The 16,403-nt window shown below is 37.2% G+C and overlaps 1 protein-coding gene across 4 annotated transcripts in view; it reads right to left on the reverse strand.

Moving 5' to 3' along the window:
* CDKAL1 (CDKAL1 threonylcarbamoyladenosine tRNA methylthiotransferase) overlaps positions 1-16,403 on the reverse strand; it is a 638,543-nt gene that overhangs the window by 609,441 nt on the left and 12,699 nt on the right. For 2 of the 4 annotated variants that reach the window (XM_090271742.1, XM_090271745.1), the window contains exons 1-2: positions 15,248-15,420; positions 13,403-13,515 (exon numbers count right to left, since the gene is read on the reverse strand). In XM_090271742.1, the coding sequence (XP_090127868.1) occupies positions 13,403-13,515; positions 15,248-15,420 (286 nt within the window). Of the gene's footprint in view, positions 1-13,402; positions 13,516-15,247; positions 15,421-16,403 lie in introns of those variants that run through there. The other 2 variants (XM_090271743.1, XM_090271744.1) reach the window with 2 other exon arrangements.

A 16,403-nucleotide genomic window follows, 5' to 3' on the forward strand; every position in this document is an offset into this window, starting at 1 on the left:
TTTTGTAAAAAGATGAGGATTCTAATCAACCATGCAAAGTCACTTTCAAACATAAAGAAAATATTGTTTGAGATTTTTTTTTTTAAGTTGACACTACTTAATTTGTATGGATACAGAATTTAATACAAAATCAAAAATAGTATACTTAATATCAGTGTTCATTCAAACATATAGTTTTATGCTTCCTCTCATGACAAGAGGAGATTCCTGGACCAAAAAGTTGAAAAATAACAGAAACTATATATTTTCATGCTCTGATTTTATTTAGGAAATCAAGTCTGCCCTCCACAATTTCCACTTTAAAAATTATATTTTAACCCCTTAGAAATTGCTGCTAATCTTCTAAAACTTCAGCCAATGCATCTTTTTCTTTGTCACCATTCCCAATCTACTTTCCTCAATAAAAGGGATACATGTGAAGAACAAATTTTCCCTCAACCCCTCCTGAGACCATAACAGAATTTTTCCCAGCTCAGGCTAGCCATTCATTCCGTAACTCCTAGTACTGCATATATCTAAAACACAAGGTCTGGTCAAAGGAAAAACTGTCTGGTTCATACTTTTACTGTTTCAGCCCAATTGTTTATTATATATACTGCAATTCAATGTAGAATTACATTTAAATATCTCCAAATTATATTCTCACCAAATTCTAACTTTGTGAGTTGTTCTGCTTTTTATGTCTGTGGAGATAAAAAGTAGGAAAGCTACCAAACCTCTTTAAAACTTCTATCCTTGAAAGTTGAATTTCTTGGAAAGACTTGACAGAAGGAATACAGCTCAGTGATCCAATCACAATTGTCCTCCCTGCTACAACTGCTACACCACTCCTTTGTTGGGAGCCACACCCTGAAACCTGTGCTGTCAGATCCTCATACAAAGCCAGCTTTTAATAAAATTCTCAACTATGTAAAATAAGTGGCCAAAATCACGAGAAAACATTAAGACTTGTGGAGAATATTCTTAGCAGTTCATGCAAATAAACTGATAAGAATACTTCCAAAGTAACCAGTAAGAGCAGGTGAAAGTGAAATACTGGGAAGTTAAGCAGTACTTTTCAAATTATTATCTTAAGGCAACTTCTAGTTAAGATGACGGCATAGGCAGACACAGCTTGCCTCAACACACAACCACATCAAAAACAACTAAAATATAAAACAACCATCACTCAGAACTACAGGGAATCAAGCTGAATGAAAGTTTGACAACTATGAAATTAAAGAAACCACATCCATCTAGACTGCTAGGAGGGGCACAGACGCTGAAGGGGCTGGTCCCACACCCAAATATGGGTAAAAATTCAGGAGGAATATCTCAGGAGTGAGGTGTCCCAGCTCCACACCAGGACCCCCAGCTTAGGGTTCCAGTGCCAGGAAGAGAAGTCCCCACAACTTCTGGCTGAAAAAAACAGTGGAGATTGAGTCAGTGGAAGAAACTGCTGGAGCCCCAAGCAGTTCCTCTTAAAGAACCCACACACGGACTCACCTCCTCAAATTCACTGCCTCTGAGCTCCAGCACCGGGGTAGCAGCTTAAAAGGGACCAGTGGCATACAGAGAGAAACTGAAGTGTCTGGCATCAAGGCAAGCAGAAGCCACTGACCCTTTTCTAAACCCTCCTCTCAGAGAGTTGGCAAGCTGGTGCCATATCTGAGACTCCATCAACCTGGCTAACACTGTTTGACTCACCTTGGAGATCCCCAGGGACTCTGCCCCACTCAACTAACACCCACCCAAGCTGCTTTCCCACATGAATGGCTGGTTTTGGCTCTTGTTTCACAACTTCCTAAATCCTCTCAAAGAAGCAACATCTGGCCTCAGTGAGCCCCAGGCCCAGCACTACCAGCAGCCAGCCTAGATTCACAGCTTGGCTTTACCTGGGAATCTCCAAGCCCAGCACAAGTAGCAGCCATCTTAGATTGCTTTACAGCTCTGGCAGGGTGGCCCCAGGCAAAACACAGGTCAGAGCCTGCACTAACCAGGAAATCCCAAAGCCAACACACCCACTAGACAGCTACAGACCACATAGGGGCACCACCACCCTGCTCCTGCATTGCAAATCCTCCATGCAGGGCAGAGGTTGGTGGTCAGTGGTCACAGACAATCCTTGCAACTGATAGGCCTGGTAAATCCCTCCCATTGATCTGTCAACAACAACCAAGGCTCAACTACAGAAGGAGGGTATACTCAGCCCATACGAAAGGCGCACCTTGAATACCCAGCTTGGGTGATAGAGGAGGCTGTGCCACTGGACCCTAGAGGACACCTACTAAATTAGGCCACACTACCAAGACATGGAGTCAAAGCAGCTCCACCGAATCCATAGAAACAAACACAAGGAGTCTGTCAAATTAGGGGACAAAGAAATATGGCCATAATGAAGGAACAGAACTCCAGAAAAAAGAGCTAAGCAAAGTGGAGATAAGCAATCTATCAGATGATCAGAATGCTCAGAGATCTCATTGAACATGGCAAAAGCATAAGGGAAAAAAATGAAGGCTACACTAAGTAAAATAAAGAAAAATTCATAGGAAACCAACAGTGAAGGGAACGAAGCTGGGATTCAAATCAATAAATTGGACCATAAAGAAAAAATAAACATTTAACTAGAAAGGAATAAAGAAACAAGAATTCAAAAAAAACTAGAGAATAAGAAGAATCTGGAACATCTCCAAAAGTGTCAACGTCTGAATCATAGGGGTGCCAGAAGGAGAAGAGAAAGAGCAAGAAATTGAAAACTTATGTGAAAAATAATGAAAGAAAACTTCCCTAATTTGGTGAAGGAAATAGACATACAAGTTCAGGAAGAACAGAAAGTCCCAAACAAGGTGGACCCAAAGAGAACCACAACAAGACACATCATAATTAAAATGCCGAAGGTTCAAGATAAAGAATCTTAAAAGCAGCGAGAGAGTTACCTACAAAAGTGTTCCTGTAAGACTGTCAGCTGATTTCTCAAAAGAAACTTTGCAGGCAAGAAGGGGCGAGCAACAAGTATTCACAGTGATGAAAAGCAAGGACCTACAACCTAGATTACTCTATCCAGCAAAGCTATCATTTAGAATGGAAGGGCAGATGAACTGCTTCCCAGACAAGGTAAAGCTAAAGGAGTTCATCATCACCAAGCCATTCTTATATGAAATGTCAAAGGGACTTACTTAAGAAAAAGATCAAACCTATGAATATTAAAGTGACAACAAACTCACAACTATCAACAACTGAATCTAAAAAACAAAAGCAAAAACAACTAAGCAAACAAGTGGAACAAGAACAGAACCATAGATATGGGTGTTATTTGGAGGGTTATCAGCAGGGAGGGGGAAGAGAAATAATGGGGGAAAGGTACAGGGATTAAGCATAACTGGTGAGTACAAAATAAATAGGGGGATGTTAAGAATAGTATAGGAAATGGAGAAGCCAAAGAACTTAAATGCATGACCCATGGACAAGAACTAAGGACAGGGACCACTGGAGGGAAGTGGGGTACCGGGTGGAATGGGTCTAAGGGGGAAATATTTGAACAACTGTAATAGCATAATCAATAAAATATACTTTTTAAAAAAGACAAGTACAAATAGGTAGTTACAGAATAGCCACTGGGATGAAAAGTACACTATAGGAAATGGAGTAGTCCAAGACTTATATGCATGACCCATTGACATGAACAATGGTAGCGGGATTGTCTGAGGGAGAGGCAGATGCTGGATGGAGCAGGGGGAGGGAGGGGTGGATCAGGACAGCTGTAATAGCATAATCAATAAAATACAATTTAAATAAATAAAAATAAAAAATATATAAATTATCTTTAGGCTATAGTTTTCCAGCAGATAGGATATATAGATAGTAGAAGCTTATAAAGTTAGCCTGAAATGCCCAACAAGGAGAACAATTTACAGATCAGAGTTTTTATTTTAATGTACATAAAAGGCTTTGTTTCTCTTTATATAATCTTCATCTGTTTAACTTCTGAGCTTTAGAAATGCTAAGATTCAACTTTATAAGCTGAAGGTCACTACTTGCATTACAGACACGGGAAATGATAAGAATAGAATTTATTTTCACTGTAATTCAGATGGACTTCAGAACCTTCTGATAAAAGGCATCACTTTTGGCTAAAAAATGAAAAATTTCTGCAAGAAAACTCTGGGTTACATTAAGAAAAATGTTCTATTCAGCACATAACTAAATATCTTAGGTTATTACCAATACATATAATTTAACTAAAAAATTAAATACCAGAATAGGTTTAGTAATTTTTTAAGTATATTTTATTGATTATGTTGTTACAGTAGTTCCAATTTTTTTTCCCTTTGCTCCCCTCTGCCCAGTACCCCCCTTCCCTCCAGGAATCCCACCCCAATTAGTTCATATCCATAGATCATGCATATAAGTTCTTTGGCTTCACCCTTTCCTATATTATCCTTAACTTCCCACTGTCTATTTTGTACCAACCAGTTATGCTTCTTAATCCCTACACCATATCCCCACTTCTCCCTATGCCCCCTCCCAGCTAATAACCTCCAAATGATCCCCATACCTGTGATTCTGTTCCTATTCTGGTTTGCTTAGTTGGATTTTGTTTTTATTTTTTAGATTCAGTTGTTGATAGTTGTGACTTTGTTGTCATTTTAGTGTTCATAGTTTTGATCTTTTTCTTAAGTAGGTCCCTTTGACATATCATATAATAATGGCTTGGTGATAATGAACTCCTTTAGCTTTACGTTGTCTGGGAAGCACTTCATCTGCCCTTCCATTCCAAATGGTAGCTTTGCTGGATAGAGTAGTCCTGGTTGCAGGTTGCCTTTCATCACATTGAATACTGCTTGCCAGTCCCTTCCTGCCTGCAAAGTGTCCTCTGAGAAATCAGCTGATAGTCTTATAGGCACCCCCCTGTAGGCAACTCTCCGCCTCTCTCTTGCTGCCCCCAAGACTCTGTCTTTATCTTTCACCTCTGGCATCTCAATCATGATGCATCCTGGTGTGGTCCCCTCTGGGTCCAGCTCACCCGGGACCCTTCGTGCTTCCCAGACCTGTCATGTCCAACTCCTTCACAAAATTTGGGAAGTTTTCCTCATTTTTTTCAATTCTTGCTTCCTCATTCTGCACTGGTTGACTGTTTTTTTCTTCCTTATGTTCCAAATCATTGGTTTGAACCCCGGTTTCCTTCCCTTCGCCACTGGTTTTGTGTGGATTTTCCTTCATTTCATTTAGTATAGCCTTCACGTCTTCTCTTATGCGTTTGCTGTATTCAAGCATAACTGTCAAGCCTGTGAGCATCTTTATTACCAGTGTTTTGAATTCTTCATCTGTTAGGTTGGCTATCTCCTCATCTGTTATGTTGACTATCTCCTCGTTGCTTAGCTCTCCCACTGGAACCTTGATCCATTCCCCCTTTTGGGCCATACTTCTCTGTCTCCTCATTCTGACCGGCTCCTGTATTTGTTTGCCTCCACGTCCCAGGTAGAGCTGTCGCTCCTGTTACATTGTAAGGGGCAGAGCCTTAGGGATTCGTCAGTACAAGGTGACCTGTTTCACCACATTGTGGCGCTCTTTGTGGGGGAAGGATCCGAGAGGGAACAATGCCGCCTGCCCAGCACTCACCCCTTTTCCAGGCACCTCTTCCACTACCACACCACACTGGTGCCCATCTAGCTGCTGCCCTGGCTGTCGTTCCCAGAGTGGGTGGGTCTGCGGATGTTCTAGGACCATAGGGGCCCTTTAAACAAGCGGACTCTGCTGAGACCAGCAGTTTCTGCCTCCACCCCAACCCCCACTGGTCTGCACAGTCAGAAGCAATGAGGCTCGATTTTCCCCAGCGCTGGGACCATGAGTTGCTAGGTCTGGTGAGGAGCTGGGAATGCTCCACAGGTGTCCCTCCTGACTTTAAAACATGTGACTGCACTTTCTGCCAGCCTGCCGCTGCCTACACTGCTGCTGCCACCACACCGCATCCTCTCTGCCCTGGATCCGCCCCTCCTACCTGTCTGGATGAGTATTTCTTCTTTATATCTTTGTTTGCTGGAGCTCCATGAAGTTCGATTTTCTGGAACTTCTGGTTGTTTCTAGTTTCAAGGTAGTTGTATTCCTTCTCAGTTATGGAGGGAGACGCAGCATGTTTGTCTACGCCTCCATCTTGGCTGGAAGTCTTAGTAATTTTTTTAAAGCCTAGGTTAACAAAGTTTTTGTTCTGTCTTTATCCTCAGGTACAATACAAGCTATATAAAATTAACAATAAAACTGAACATATTTTACAAACTTTTAAAACACTATACATACATAAATAGTTATAGTGATGGTGAAAAAACAAGACAACTAGATTAAAAAGGTACATGTGGAAGAAAAGTGAAGAGCCCTGTACAAAGATAGTGGATAATTCTTTCATCTAATTCCACTAGAGATTCAAGAAGAATACAAAATCAAGATGATGATATATAGATATTCCACTGGGAGATCACATCACATTTAAAATTAAAAAGGTGGGAATGAACCAGATAGCTCTCAACTGACACTGCTCTCCATATAACAAAAGAAACAGCTACTTCCCACTCCTCACAGTGTTGAAACTAATAACATGAACATGCTCCTATGGTAGAAGTATGGAGCCCAGTGGTACATATTGTCTTTTCTCTTCCCTCAGAAAAAAGTAAAAAAAGCTTCTAACAAGAGTTTTATATAAAAGACTTCTCAAAAAGAAGAAATTTCACCCTGGCTGGTGTGGCTTAGTGGATTGAGCGTTGGTCTGTGAACCGAAAGGTTATGGTTTGATTCCTAGTCAGGGCACATGCCTGGGCTGTGGGACAGGTTCCCACATGAGGGGGTGCAAAAGGCAACTGATCCGTGTTTCTCTGCCTCTTTCTCCCTCCCTGCCCCCTCTCTAAAAATAAATAAAATCTTTAAAAAATAAGAAATTGCAAAATGTTGTGGAGCAAAAAAATTTACTCTAATAAAAGCCATTAATATTAAATTTCTAACTGAAATTACTTTAAAATATCGACTTGTAGAGACTACACAGCATAGTGCAAAGAAGCAGAGGCTAAGGTGACACTATACAGGTCATGTGTCTTCCTTTTCCCAGTCTCCATCAGCCCGTCTTGAAATATGCAGAAACTTCATGCCAAAGTTATTTCTTTTGATACTTGCAATAATTTACGGGAAATGCATGACACACAGTAACTTTTAACCAATTCAGTTCCCTTTCCTGAAAACGTGCACAAAAATCCTAATTTTATGTAGAACTAACCTGCACAAAATATTATGTCAACTAAGATAAGTATAATATACTTTTTCATTTATTTGTATTTTAGAGAAGCTGAAGTTTACTGCCACAGAATTAATCTACTTCCCACAGAATTATCTACTCCTTATCTTAATATAATTTATTATATAAATAAGCTGAAGATATTGATGTGTAATGTCATGGTCACCAGTTCTTAAAAATTAGATATAAAGCAGGCATTGCTCTTGTTGTATTTATGAAACTTTATGTACACCCATACTTGAGTTATGTACAGTATAATTTCCAAAAATCCAAGTCCAAACACAAAAGTGTAACATTAATGTCCTTAAAATTCTACTGACCACAGTGTGGTCCTTGAATATATTCCTTACACAAATACTTCCATATTATCAATCTAATATAGCCTATTGACCTCAGTCTTAAAATTTAAAACTACTTCAAATTAAATGGCCAGGTCCTAAAAATATGCTTACACTACAGGCATTCCATTATAATACCATCTCCTATACCCAATAAATTAGTGTTTGTTTCTACAAAGAGATACTAATTTTATTAATTCAAATATCTGACTTGACATTATCACCAAGCATTTCTAAAATATAAATTAGAAATGCTCTTTTAATAAAGAAGGCCCTACTTCACTGTATTATTATTATTTTTAAATACATTAAAATGTGACCTTTTACTAAAATTACTAAGAGTTAACATACAACTGAGGGCTTTTTCTTTGGCAAAAACAATAAACTTCTTGTCTGCTGGAACCCAAGTCTAGTTCATTTTCATATCTTCATACCTCCCAGCGCTATACCCTGTAACACGGATCATGTGCAGAGAACATTGGCTGAATGAATAAACTATACACAAATACACAAAGAAACTGTCAAGAATGTAACAGCCCAGCAACTGTAAAATGATTTCTCTGAAACCATGAGCACCCAAGCTAAACACTCTATTCTGACTTAGGTAAGCTTATCACAAATATTTCATATATATCTAACACACATTATTTTCATGTCTTTATGAACTACAACTTCAGTTGATAGCCTTGTGAAGAACTTTTTTCCACTAACCAAAAAGCATGTTATCTTCATTCATAAGCAGACATGACCACAAAATAAACGTATCCTTCCCCCCCCTCTCTCCCCCACCCCCCAACATATCTCTAACATATACCTGCCATATCTATATCTAAATGAAGGTTGTTCCTAAAGCAGTCACTTTGGGAAACTATACCTTACTGGGCTAGGCAATGGTTATGAGTTATTTGCTAAAATTGTGCAAGAGTTGTGAGTCTCTGAAGAAACCCAAAAACTGTTACAGCTACAAGGTCCATGTGTACCAACGCTTCAAAAGAAAAGCCAAAATTCAACAGATAAGAGTTTTGGAGGAAGGAAAGGTTTATTGCTCCAGAAGATCCAAAAAGCCTAGCTCAAGAAGATGGGAGATCTAATTCTCAAATCCATCTTGAGAGCTCAAAATTCAGGCTCTTATAGATATGTCAAGGGAGGAAAGAATAGGTGAAGCAGATGTGGGCAGAGGGAAAGCCACAGACAGCTAGTCACCAAAAAGGAATCCAAAGAAAAGCATGATATTTCTAAATTCCTTTGCTCTTGGATGGTCTGTTGACATCAGCTAATCTGAGTTGGTCCTAGAGACTCCTGTAGGTTTTTGATAAACAGTCATTATTTTGTACATACTTCCCACCTCTGGAGGGGGGCCGCCCTCTGGCAAAGGGCTGCTCTTGTAAAAACTCAAGCCTCAAGCAGAATTCCTCTACTTAATTATCATATTTGTAGCAGGAGCTATTAGCCTGAAGGCCAACAGAGAAGGAAAGCATTTCACTGTTACAAAGTAGAAAAATCACTGCCACAAACATTTTTGACACTAAAATGCCTAAGTTTAACTAAAACAACATCGTTTCATATTATTTCACATACTCTACTCATCAGATTTGGCCTCAAATGACCCGGACCATTCTAACACTAAATGTACTCTCAAGATATGAAGAGTTGCCACCAATGAGGACACTAAAAATGATTAGCCAATGTCTCCAAAAGAAATTATACAAATAATCAAAATCAGCATTATTGTAAATTGTTTACTTGAAGAAGACACTCATTGAATATATGCATTTTACTTTACTTTATTTTTAATCCTCACCCAAGGGTATGTTTATTGATTCGAGAGAGTGAGGAAGGGAGAAAGAGAGAGAGAAACATTGATGTGAGAAGAAACCTTGATGGGTTGCCTCCCGTATGTGCCCCAACTGAGGATCAAACCCACAACCTAGGTGCCCAGAGCAGAGTTTGAACCCACAACCTTTTATTTTTCTGTGTATGGGATGACACTCAAACTGACTTAGCCGTCCAATCACGACATGAGTTGTATGCAGTTAAAACATTTCTTTAAAAAGCCACTGTTCCTACAGGGTCATTTTAATTGCATTCTGTGACATTAATTTAATTGTATCATGCAACCATGTAGTCATGATACAATTATTCTGAGTTTAAGGAAAAGACATCACTTTTCAGTAGTATAACTGTACAAACTTTATTTCTTTAATATGACCTTTTTCTTTTTGTTCAAACTGGCCTCATACAGCACCTAGATTCACCTGTCTCCTTCTCCCTAGTATGTCCAAGCCTCCAGCACAACAGGGTCCTGGTCAGTATCAAACTGTCTTAAGAACAAAGCCTCAAATGTATGTGTTAACCAGGGCAGAGTTTCAGTCAAACTAAAGATAACGTCTTGGGTTTCAGCCCCAGGGCCATGACATCAGAAGGGCCCTACAGACCGCACCCTCACAACACCAGACAGAAAAACGCAATGGCTGACCTCAGGACCTGCCCCAACCAATAAGTAGAGCCCACAACCCCAACTCCTTTAGTCACCATGATTAACAATTTTTCCCCTATATATAACCCATCCCTGGAAGCCATCAGGGAGCCAGGTCCTTTAGCACTAGCTTACCTATGACTCCAGGCTTGGTGCCATTTCCTCAAATAATAAGGCTCTACTCTCTTTGCCACACACCCCTATTCGAGTTTGATTGGGCTTTGAAACATACAGGTGAACTGACCCCTTTAGTCTGGTAACAGCAAGTTTCATTCTTTGAAATGAGAAGCAAGCAGGCACTATTTATAAGTTATGAACCACCTTCTTCCTCATAATAAAAAGAGTCTGAAAGACGTAATGAACAAGCTCTAACAGCCCTCACTAAGTAAGCCTCTGTGAGGTTTTACTAAGATAATTATTTTCCTGGTATCACATAGTTAAAAACAGCAATTTCAAGTATATACCCACAAAATCTCTTTCTTCTCCAAACAATAAAGAAATCTACTATTGGTAATTTTGAATTTTTGTGAATACTGTTTTAAATAATTTCTATATACAATATACATTATCTATATTTTATACCTATTTTAATCACACAGTTAAATGAAAATATTCAGGTCTATATTTGACTAATAAAACACTATAAATTATTAAGCAATAAAACTCTCATAAACTCCCACTATTCCATAATAATGAAAGTCTACTGGCATAGGTAATCCAGAAATCATTTATATCTTATACTGAATCTAAATATAAAATCGGTAGATTTTCTTCTTAAATGTTTTACAGAGCTAATATTGTTCATATTTCCTTGGCCTACAGCACCTAGCCAAGTGAGAAAAGAGGTCCTACAGTCTGCTACATGCAAGCCACACTAAAATTAAAAACTGACTGGACAATCAATAGCGTATAAAATTAATACAAATACATACAAGTAATGCAAGTATATAAAAGTAATATACTACATTAATAAGAAAAATTAATTTCATATTCAAGTCAGTGCTTCCATAATTCTCCCTTTCTACTTATTCCCAAATAGGAAGCCAAAGTTAGGTATACATAACAAAGCTTAATAATCTTGTGTAAACACATCAGGACTGTTATTTTACATAGAAGAGTACTATTATAAGACCAAACACCAACTTCTAATGAACTAAAATTTAAATTAAAAAGTGTTATATAATTAAATCACAGAAAAAAATCAAGCTCTGATGTTTTTTAATGTTTCAAGGCTATTTATTCATAATACTCAAACTAGTACCATCAAAATGTGTTAAGGCAGGCCCAAGCTAAATAATACTAAAAATTACTAATGAATAGATAAATAATTCTAAAACCATACTTCGAGTACTTTACCAAAAGAGCAAAAGTATTAAGACCAATTTTGCTGTCTAAAGAATAAGTTATCTTAAACATTAAGTTAATAACATATGGTCATGCAGTTGCTGAAAAAAAAAATACTGCACTGGCCAATGTGGCTCAGTTGGCTGGAGCGTAGTCCTGTATTACAAAAGGTCGCAGTTTCAATTCCTGGTCAGGGCACATAACTAGGTTGCAGGTTTGATCCCATTCTGGGCACATACGAGAGGCAACCAATCAATGTTTCTCTCTCACATCAATGTTTGCCTTTCTCTCTCTCTCCTTTCCCCTCACTCTAAAATCAATAAGCCTGTCCTTAAACTAAAAACCAAAATACTATAAAAGGAGCAAGTTTCCAGTCCTCCCCAATCCTCACATACTATCTTGAAGCTATGACTTGTCCATTATACAAGCAAAGGCAACTGTGAGGTACAGAAGAGTGGTTAAGAACAGTGTTTGGAGTGACAGAGAATTCATTGCCTGACTGATTTAAGATAAAACACAATCTATCCATTCTCACTTTTAAAGTAGGGATGCCAATATTCCCTCATATCACAAAAACTAAGCAAGATAGCATATATGAAGCACTGGGCCAATGCCTGTCACAAAGAATTCAAACTATCTGCCATTTAATATACATACAGATAGGTACAGTAACAGATACAGATGTGTGTGTGTGTCCGTTAATATGTATTTTTCCTAGCTCAGTCCACATGAGAGCACCTAGAAGCACTGACACTTCACAGTAGCAATGAGTACACCGAGTGTCCACATCTTTGATCTACTTCTAAACACCGTTCTCCTAATGAAAGAGATCAGGGTTCCTTGGAAAAGTGGTTGCGTCCAAGGCTGTGGAAGGAAAAATATGATACTAGAACATCTTGAGGTGCCAGAAAATATGAAAATGCTCAAAAAAGAATGGGGGTATGTTGAGAATGCCCAGGAGCCAGCCTGAATACGGTCCTATGACCAAAGTTGCAATAATGAGCAGCAAAATAAATAATAATAGCACCATATTACATCTCACAGAATAAAAATAAAATCCATGAGTTAATACTGAAAAGGATAGCTCTTTCTTACACATGGATTCCAATTAATAAATGTGGATGAAAGAAAACAGATAATTACCATTAAAACAATGTAGTAGGAACTATTGTAGACAAGATCCACTGACAGATACTAAAATTTAAAATTAGTAGACAAAAAGGCTAAGGAGAAACAGGATAGTTATTCATTACACTGAGAAAAATATTAACTTTACTGTGGAGAAATCTGGCAGACAAGGGTTCGTGCACTCATTATACTGACATCATGAGCCCGCAATAGCATGCACTGAGAAGGATATACTATCACTTCTGTCCTCTTGCCAAAAAATGCATATAACCTTATTATAATTAATGAGGAAACACCAGGCAAAACACAAGCTGAGGGACATTCTACAAAATAATCAGTTTTCTCCAGAAGTTCAAGGACATAAAAAACAAGAAGAAACTGAGGAACTGTCACAGATTGGAGAAGACTAAGGAGACATTACAAATAAATAGAAGGTAGGGTCCTAGATTAGATCCTGGAACAAAAAAGGACATAAATGAGAAAACTGGTGACATTCAAATAAGATTTGCAGCTTAGATAATAATATTGCACTAATGTTAATTTCCTAGTTTATTAATTACACTATAATTATGTATTAAACTATAATTTTGTATATTAGGGAAAGATGAATGAAAGGATATGTGAGCTCTGTAATTTTACAATTTTCTATAAGTTTAAACTTATTTCCAAATAGTTTTTAAAGTTTTTTTAAATATGAAATTCAATTATGTAGGTACTGTATAATAGCTTTTTTTTTTTGCTTGGCCTTAAAATCATTAAGTTTTGCTAAAATATCCCTTAATTCCTGAAGCTAGAATACATATCTCTAAAAACTTAGCTCTGAAAATTTTAATCAATAAAATACATTACAGATCCCATTACCTGTAATTTTATATCCATAAGCAGCTAGTTGTCCAGCCATATATTCTCCATCTGAATTATTATGAGAACAACCCCACGTTCGTATCCAAATTTTCTGTATGCCTGGAATAGTGCTATCAAACAATCAATAAAAGAAAAAAGTAAGTCTCATTAAATGATTTTTTAAATAAAAAGCACTAAATGATTTCTGGGCATATTAAGCAAAAAAAAAAAAAAAACTCACTGCAACCCATTCACAAGCTATTCATTAAATGCACCAACTTAATCCATAATCTGTTGGTACACCAAAAACCTAAAATCAAGACAAAATAACCACAAAATTCTAAGGTAAGACTCTCTACACAAAAATATCTCCTTTTTCTCTGAATTGTATTTTAACTTCAGCACTACTAATGTACTACCACTATTAAGTTCAACTCCTAGAATGGTACATACAAATAAGAAGAGCGGAGAAAATGGTTCCAGTCAACAATAAAAAAGAAAAGAAAAAAACTAAGTACACCCCTCTGCTCGCAAAGAGACTCTATATACTAGTTACAATCTTTATTTTATAACTTAGAGATATAAATAACTGCATCAAAATGGACAAACTGTCATCCCATAGCATTATTAAAGGTAATTCTTATATAAAAATGGAGTTCAAAAATGTAATAGTTTTAGGAAAGAAAAAAAAAGGGCTTTCAACTTGGATTGCCCTTATGATTTATAATTAAACATAAATTACCTTAATGACAAGTTCAGGAGAAATTTGATAAACTTAAGTCATTTCTGAAATAAAAACAAACAGCCCTGGCTGGTGTGGCTCAGTGGATTAAGCACCAGCCCGTAAACCAAGAGGTTGCTGGTTTGATTCCCACTCAGGGCACATACCTGGGTTGTGGGCCAGGTCCCTAGCTAGGGGCATGCAAGAGACAGCTGATTGATGTTTCTCTCACACATGGATGTTTCCCTCCCCCTCTTTCTCTCTCCCTTCCCCTCTCTCTAAAAATAAATAAATAAAATCTTTAATAATAAATTGAAACAAATATTAAGTTCATAGATTTAAAAAGCTTAATGTCCCAAACAAAATAATCAAGTATATTAAAATTTACAACAATACTAAATAAATAAATACAGGCATATTAAACTATACAACTGCATAATCATTTCTGGTTAGGTTGTATTAGAATTTCTCCAGAGACTTAATAATGTAAATAGTGCAATAATTAGTTTGTGCCCAATGCCTTTACCTGAACCATAAGTATGTGTAAATTTGCTAAGAAAAATCAAATGCCCAAACCACCACTGTATCATAAGAACAGCAAATTTCAGTAGAAATTCTAATTTGCAAGTAACACAAAATTATATACCAGATACAGTAATATCAGAGATGGGGGTAGGGTCCCACCTATATGCCAAATACTGTCCTAGGCCCTGCCTTCAAGGAACGTGCAATTTAACTTTTTTTTTTTAAGATTTTATCTATTTACTTTGAGAGAAAGGAGAGGAAGGGTAAAAGGGAGGGAGGGGAACACCCATGTGTGAGAGAAACATCCATTGGTTGCCTCTTGCACACCCCCAATTGGGGACCCAGCCTGCAATCCAGCATGTGCCCTGAACAGGAATCAAACCAGGGACCTTTCAGTTCATAGACCTACACTCAATCCACTGAGCCACACCAGCCACAGCTAACACCTTTTTTATTTTTAACCAATTACTTTGCTAAATTAAATTTAAAAATTTAATCTTTTAATCAAAAGTTAGAAGATTTTTTAAAAGAAATATAATGCATATCACATAGATCACTACTATCAGCTTCTCCCCTGAAATGATATAAAAAAATAAATAAATAAATAAAAAGCTTACCTGTCACTTGGTGGACTCTCTTCCTCTTGCAAATATTTATTTCTTCTTCGCACCTTTGGAACAATGTGCTTTCTTGCAAAATGCCTATCTTGTGGCTTTGAATCTTGCTGTGACACAATATCTTCTATGTCATCCAGTAGTGTATCACAGGATGCAGAAGGCATCTTCTTCATCACATAAAAAGTTATAAATGATACAAGCTTATGAGTCCCTCAGAAAATCTGTTTAACATAGCTTTACCTCTAAGGTTTCTTCGTTGAACTTGAATTCAATAAAGCCTTTCAATTTAACATTATGTTTACAGAAAATGCAGAGATAACGAAACATAAGGAAACAAACTCAAATCCTATTGATAACGGGATACTCCAAGGTTCAAATGGAACTATGTCTTCAACAAATCAGTATCAGGGAAAAAAAGCAGGAAAACTGTTCAAGATCGAAAGAGACTAAAAACGTACCACCTAAATGCAATTCATGTTCTTGTTTAGATCTTACTTTGTCCAACCAGCTGCAAGACATTTGGGGAACAACTAGGGAAATAAGAATGTGAACTGGGTATCAGACAATATTAGGATAGTGTTATAAATCAGCTATTTTCAACCTTTTTCATCTCATGGCACATACAAACTAATTACAAAATTTTGCTGCACACCAAAAAATAGATTACATTTTTTGCAAATCTAATTTTTAAAAAGTATAATTTTGATTGATTTACAAAAAAATAATAAAAATAGTAATTACCTATTCCTTTTGCTCCAAAGTGACTTTTTAAAAAATCAGGTGCCTATACTTGTATATTAGGATTTCTGGTACAAAGAATTAACCAATCCTTATACAACATGACCAGTAAGATGTAACTCAATTATATGACCTATACATTTATGGTTCAAGACAGGGCAGTCACACCACATGGCTGTTGTTGTGTTGTCTGTTGTCATTTTTTTATTTGACAGTCTAAGGGAAAAGAAGTCATGCCCCTGTAAGGTACTGCATGGTTTAAAAACTCTTGAGGCACATCAGTTAAAAATTATTGCTATAAATCATTAAAGTATTGCCCCTATGTTTAAATATCTTATTTTTACACTGAATACATTATTTACACATTATTAAAAATCTTATTTTTTGGAGATGCATATTGAATATTTGGAGGTGAAAT

The sequence above is a fragment of the Furipterus horrens genome, unplaced genomic scaffold (genome assembly GCF_987537825.1).
Source record: "Furipterus horrens unplaced genomic scaffold, mFurHor1.1.pri manual_scaffold_3, whole genome shotgun sequence".
NCBI lineage: Eukaryota > Metazoa > Chordata > Mammalia > Chiroptera > Furipteridae > Furipterus > Furipterus horrens.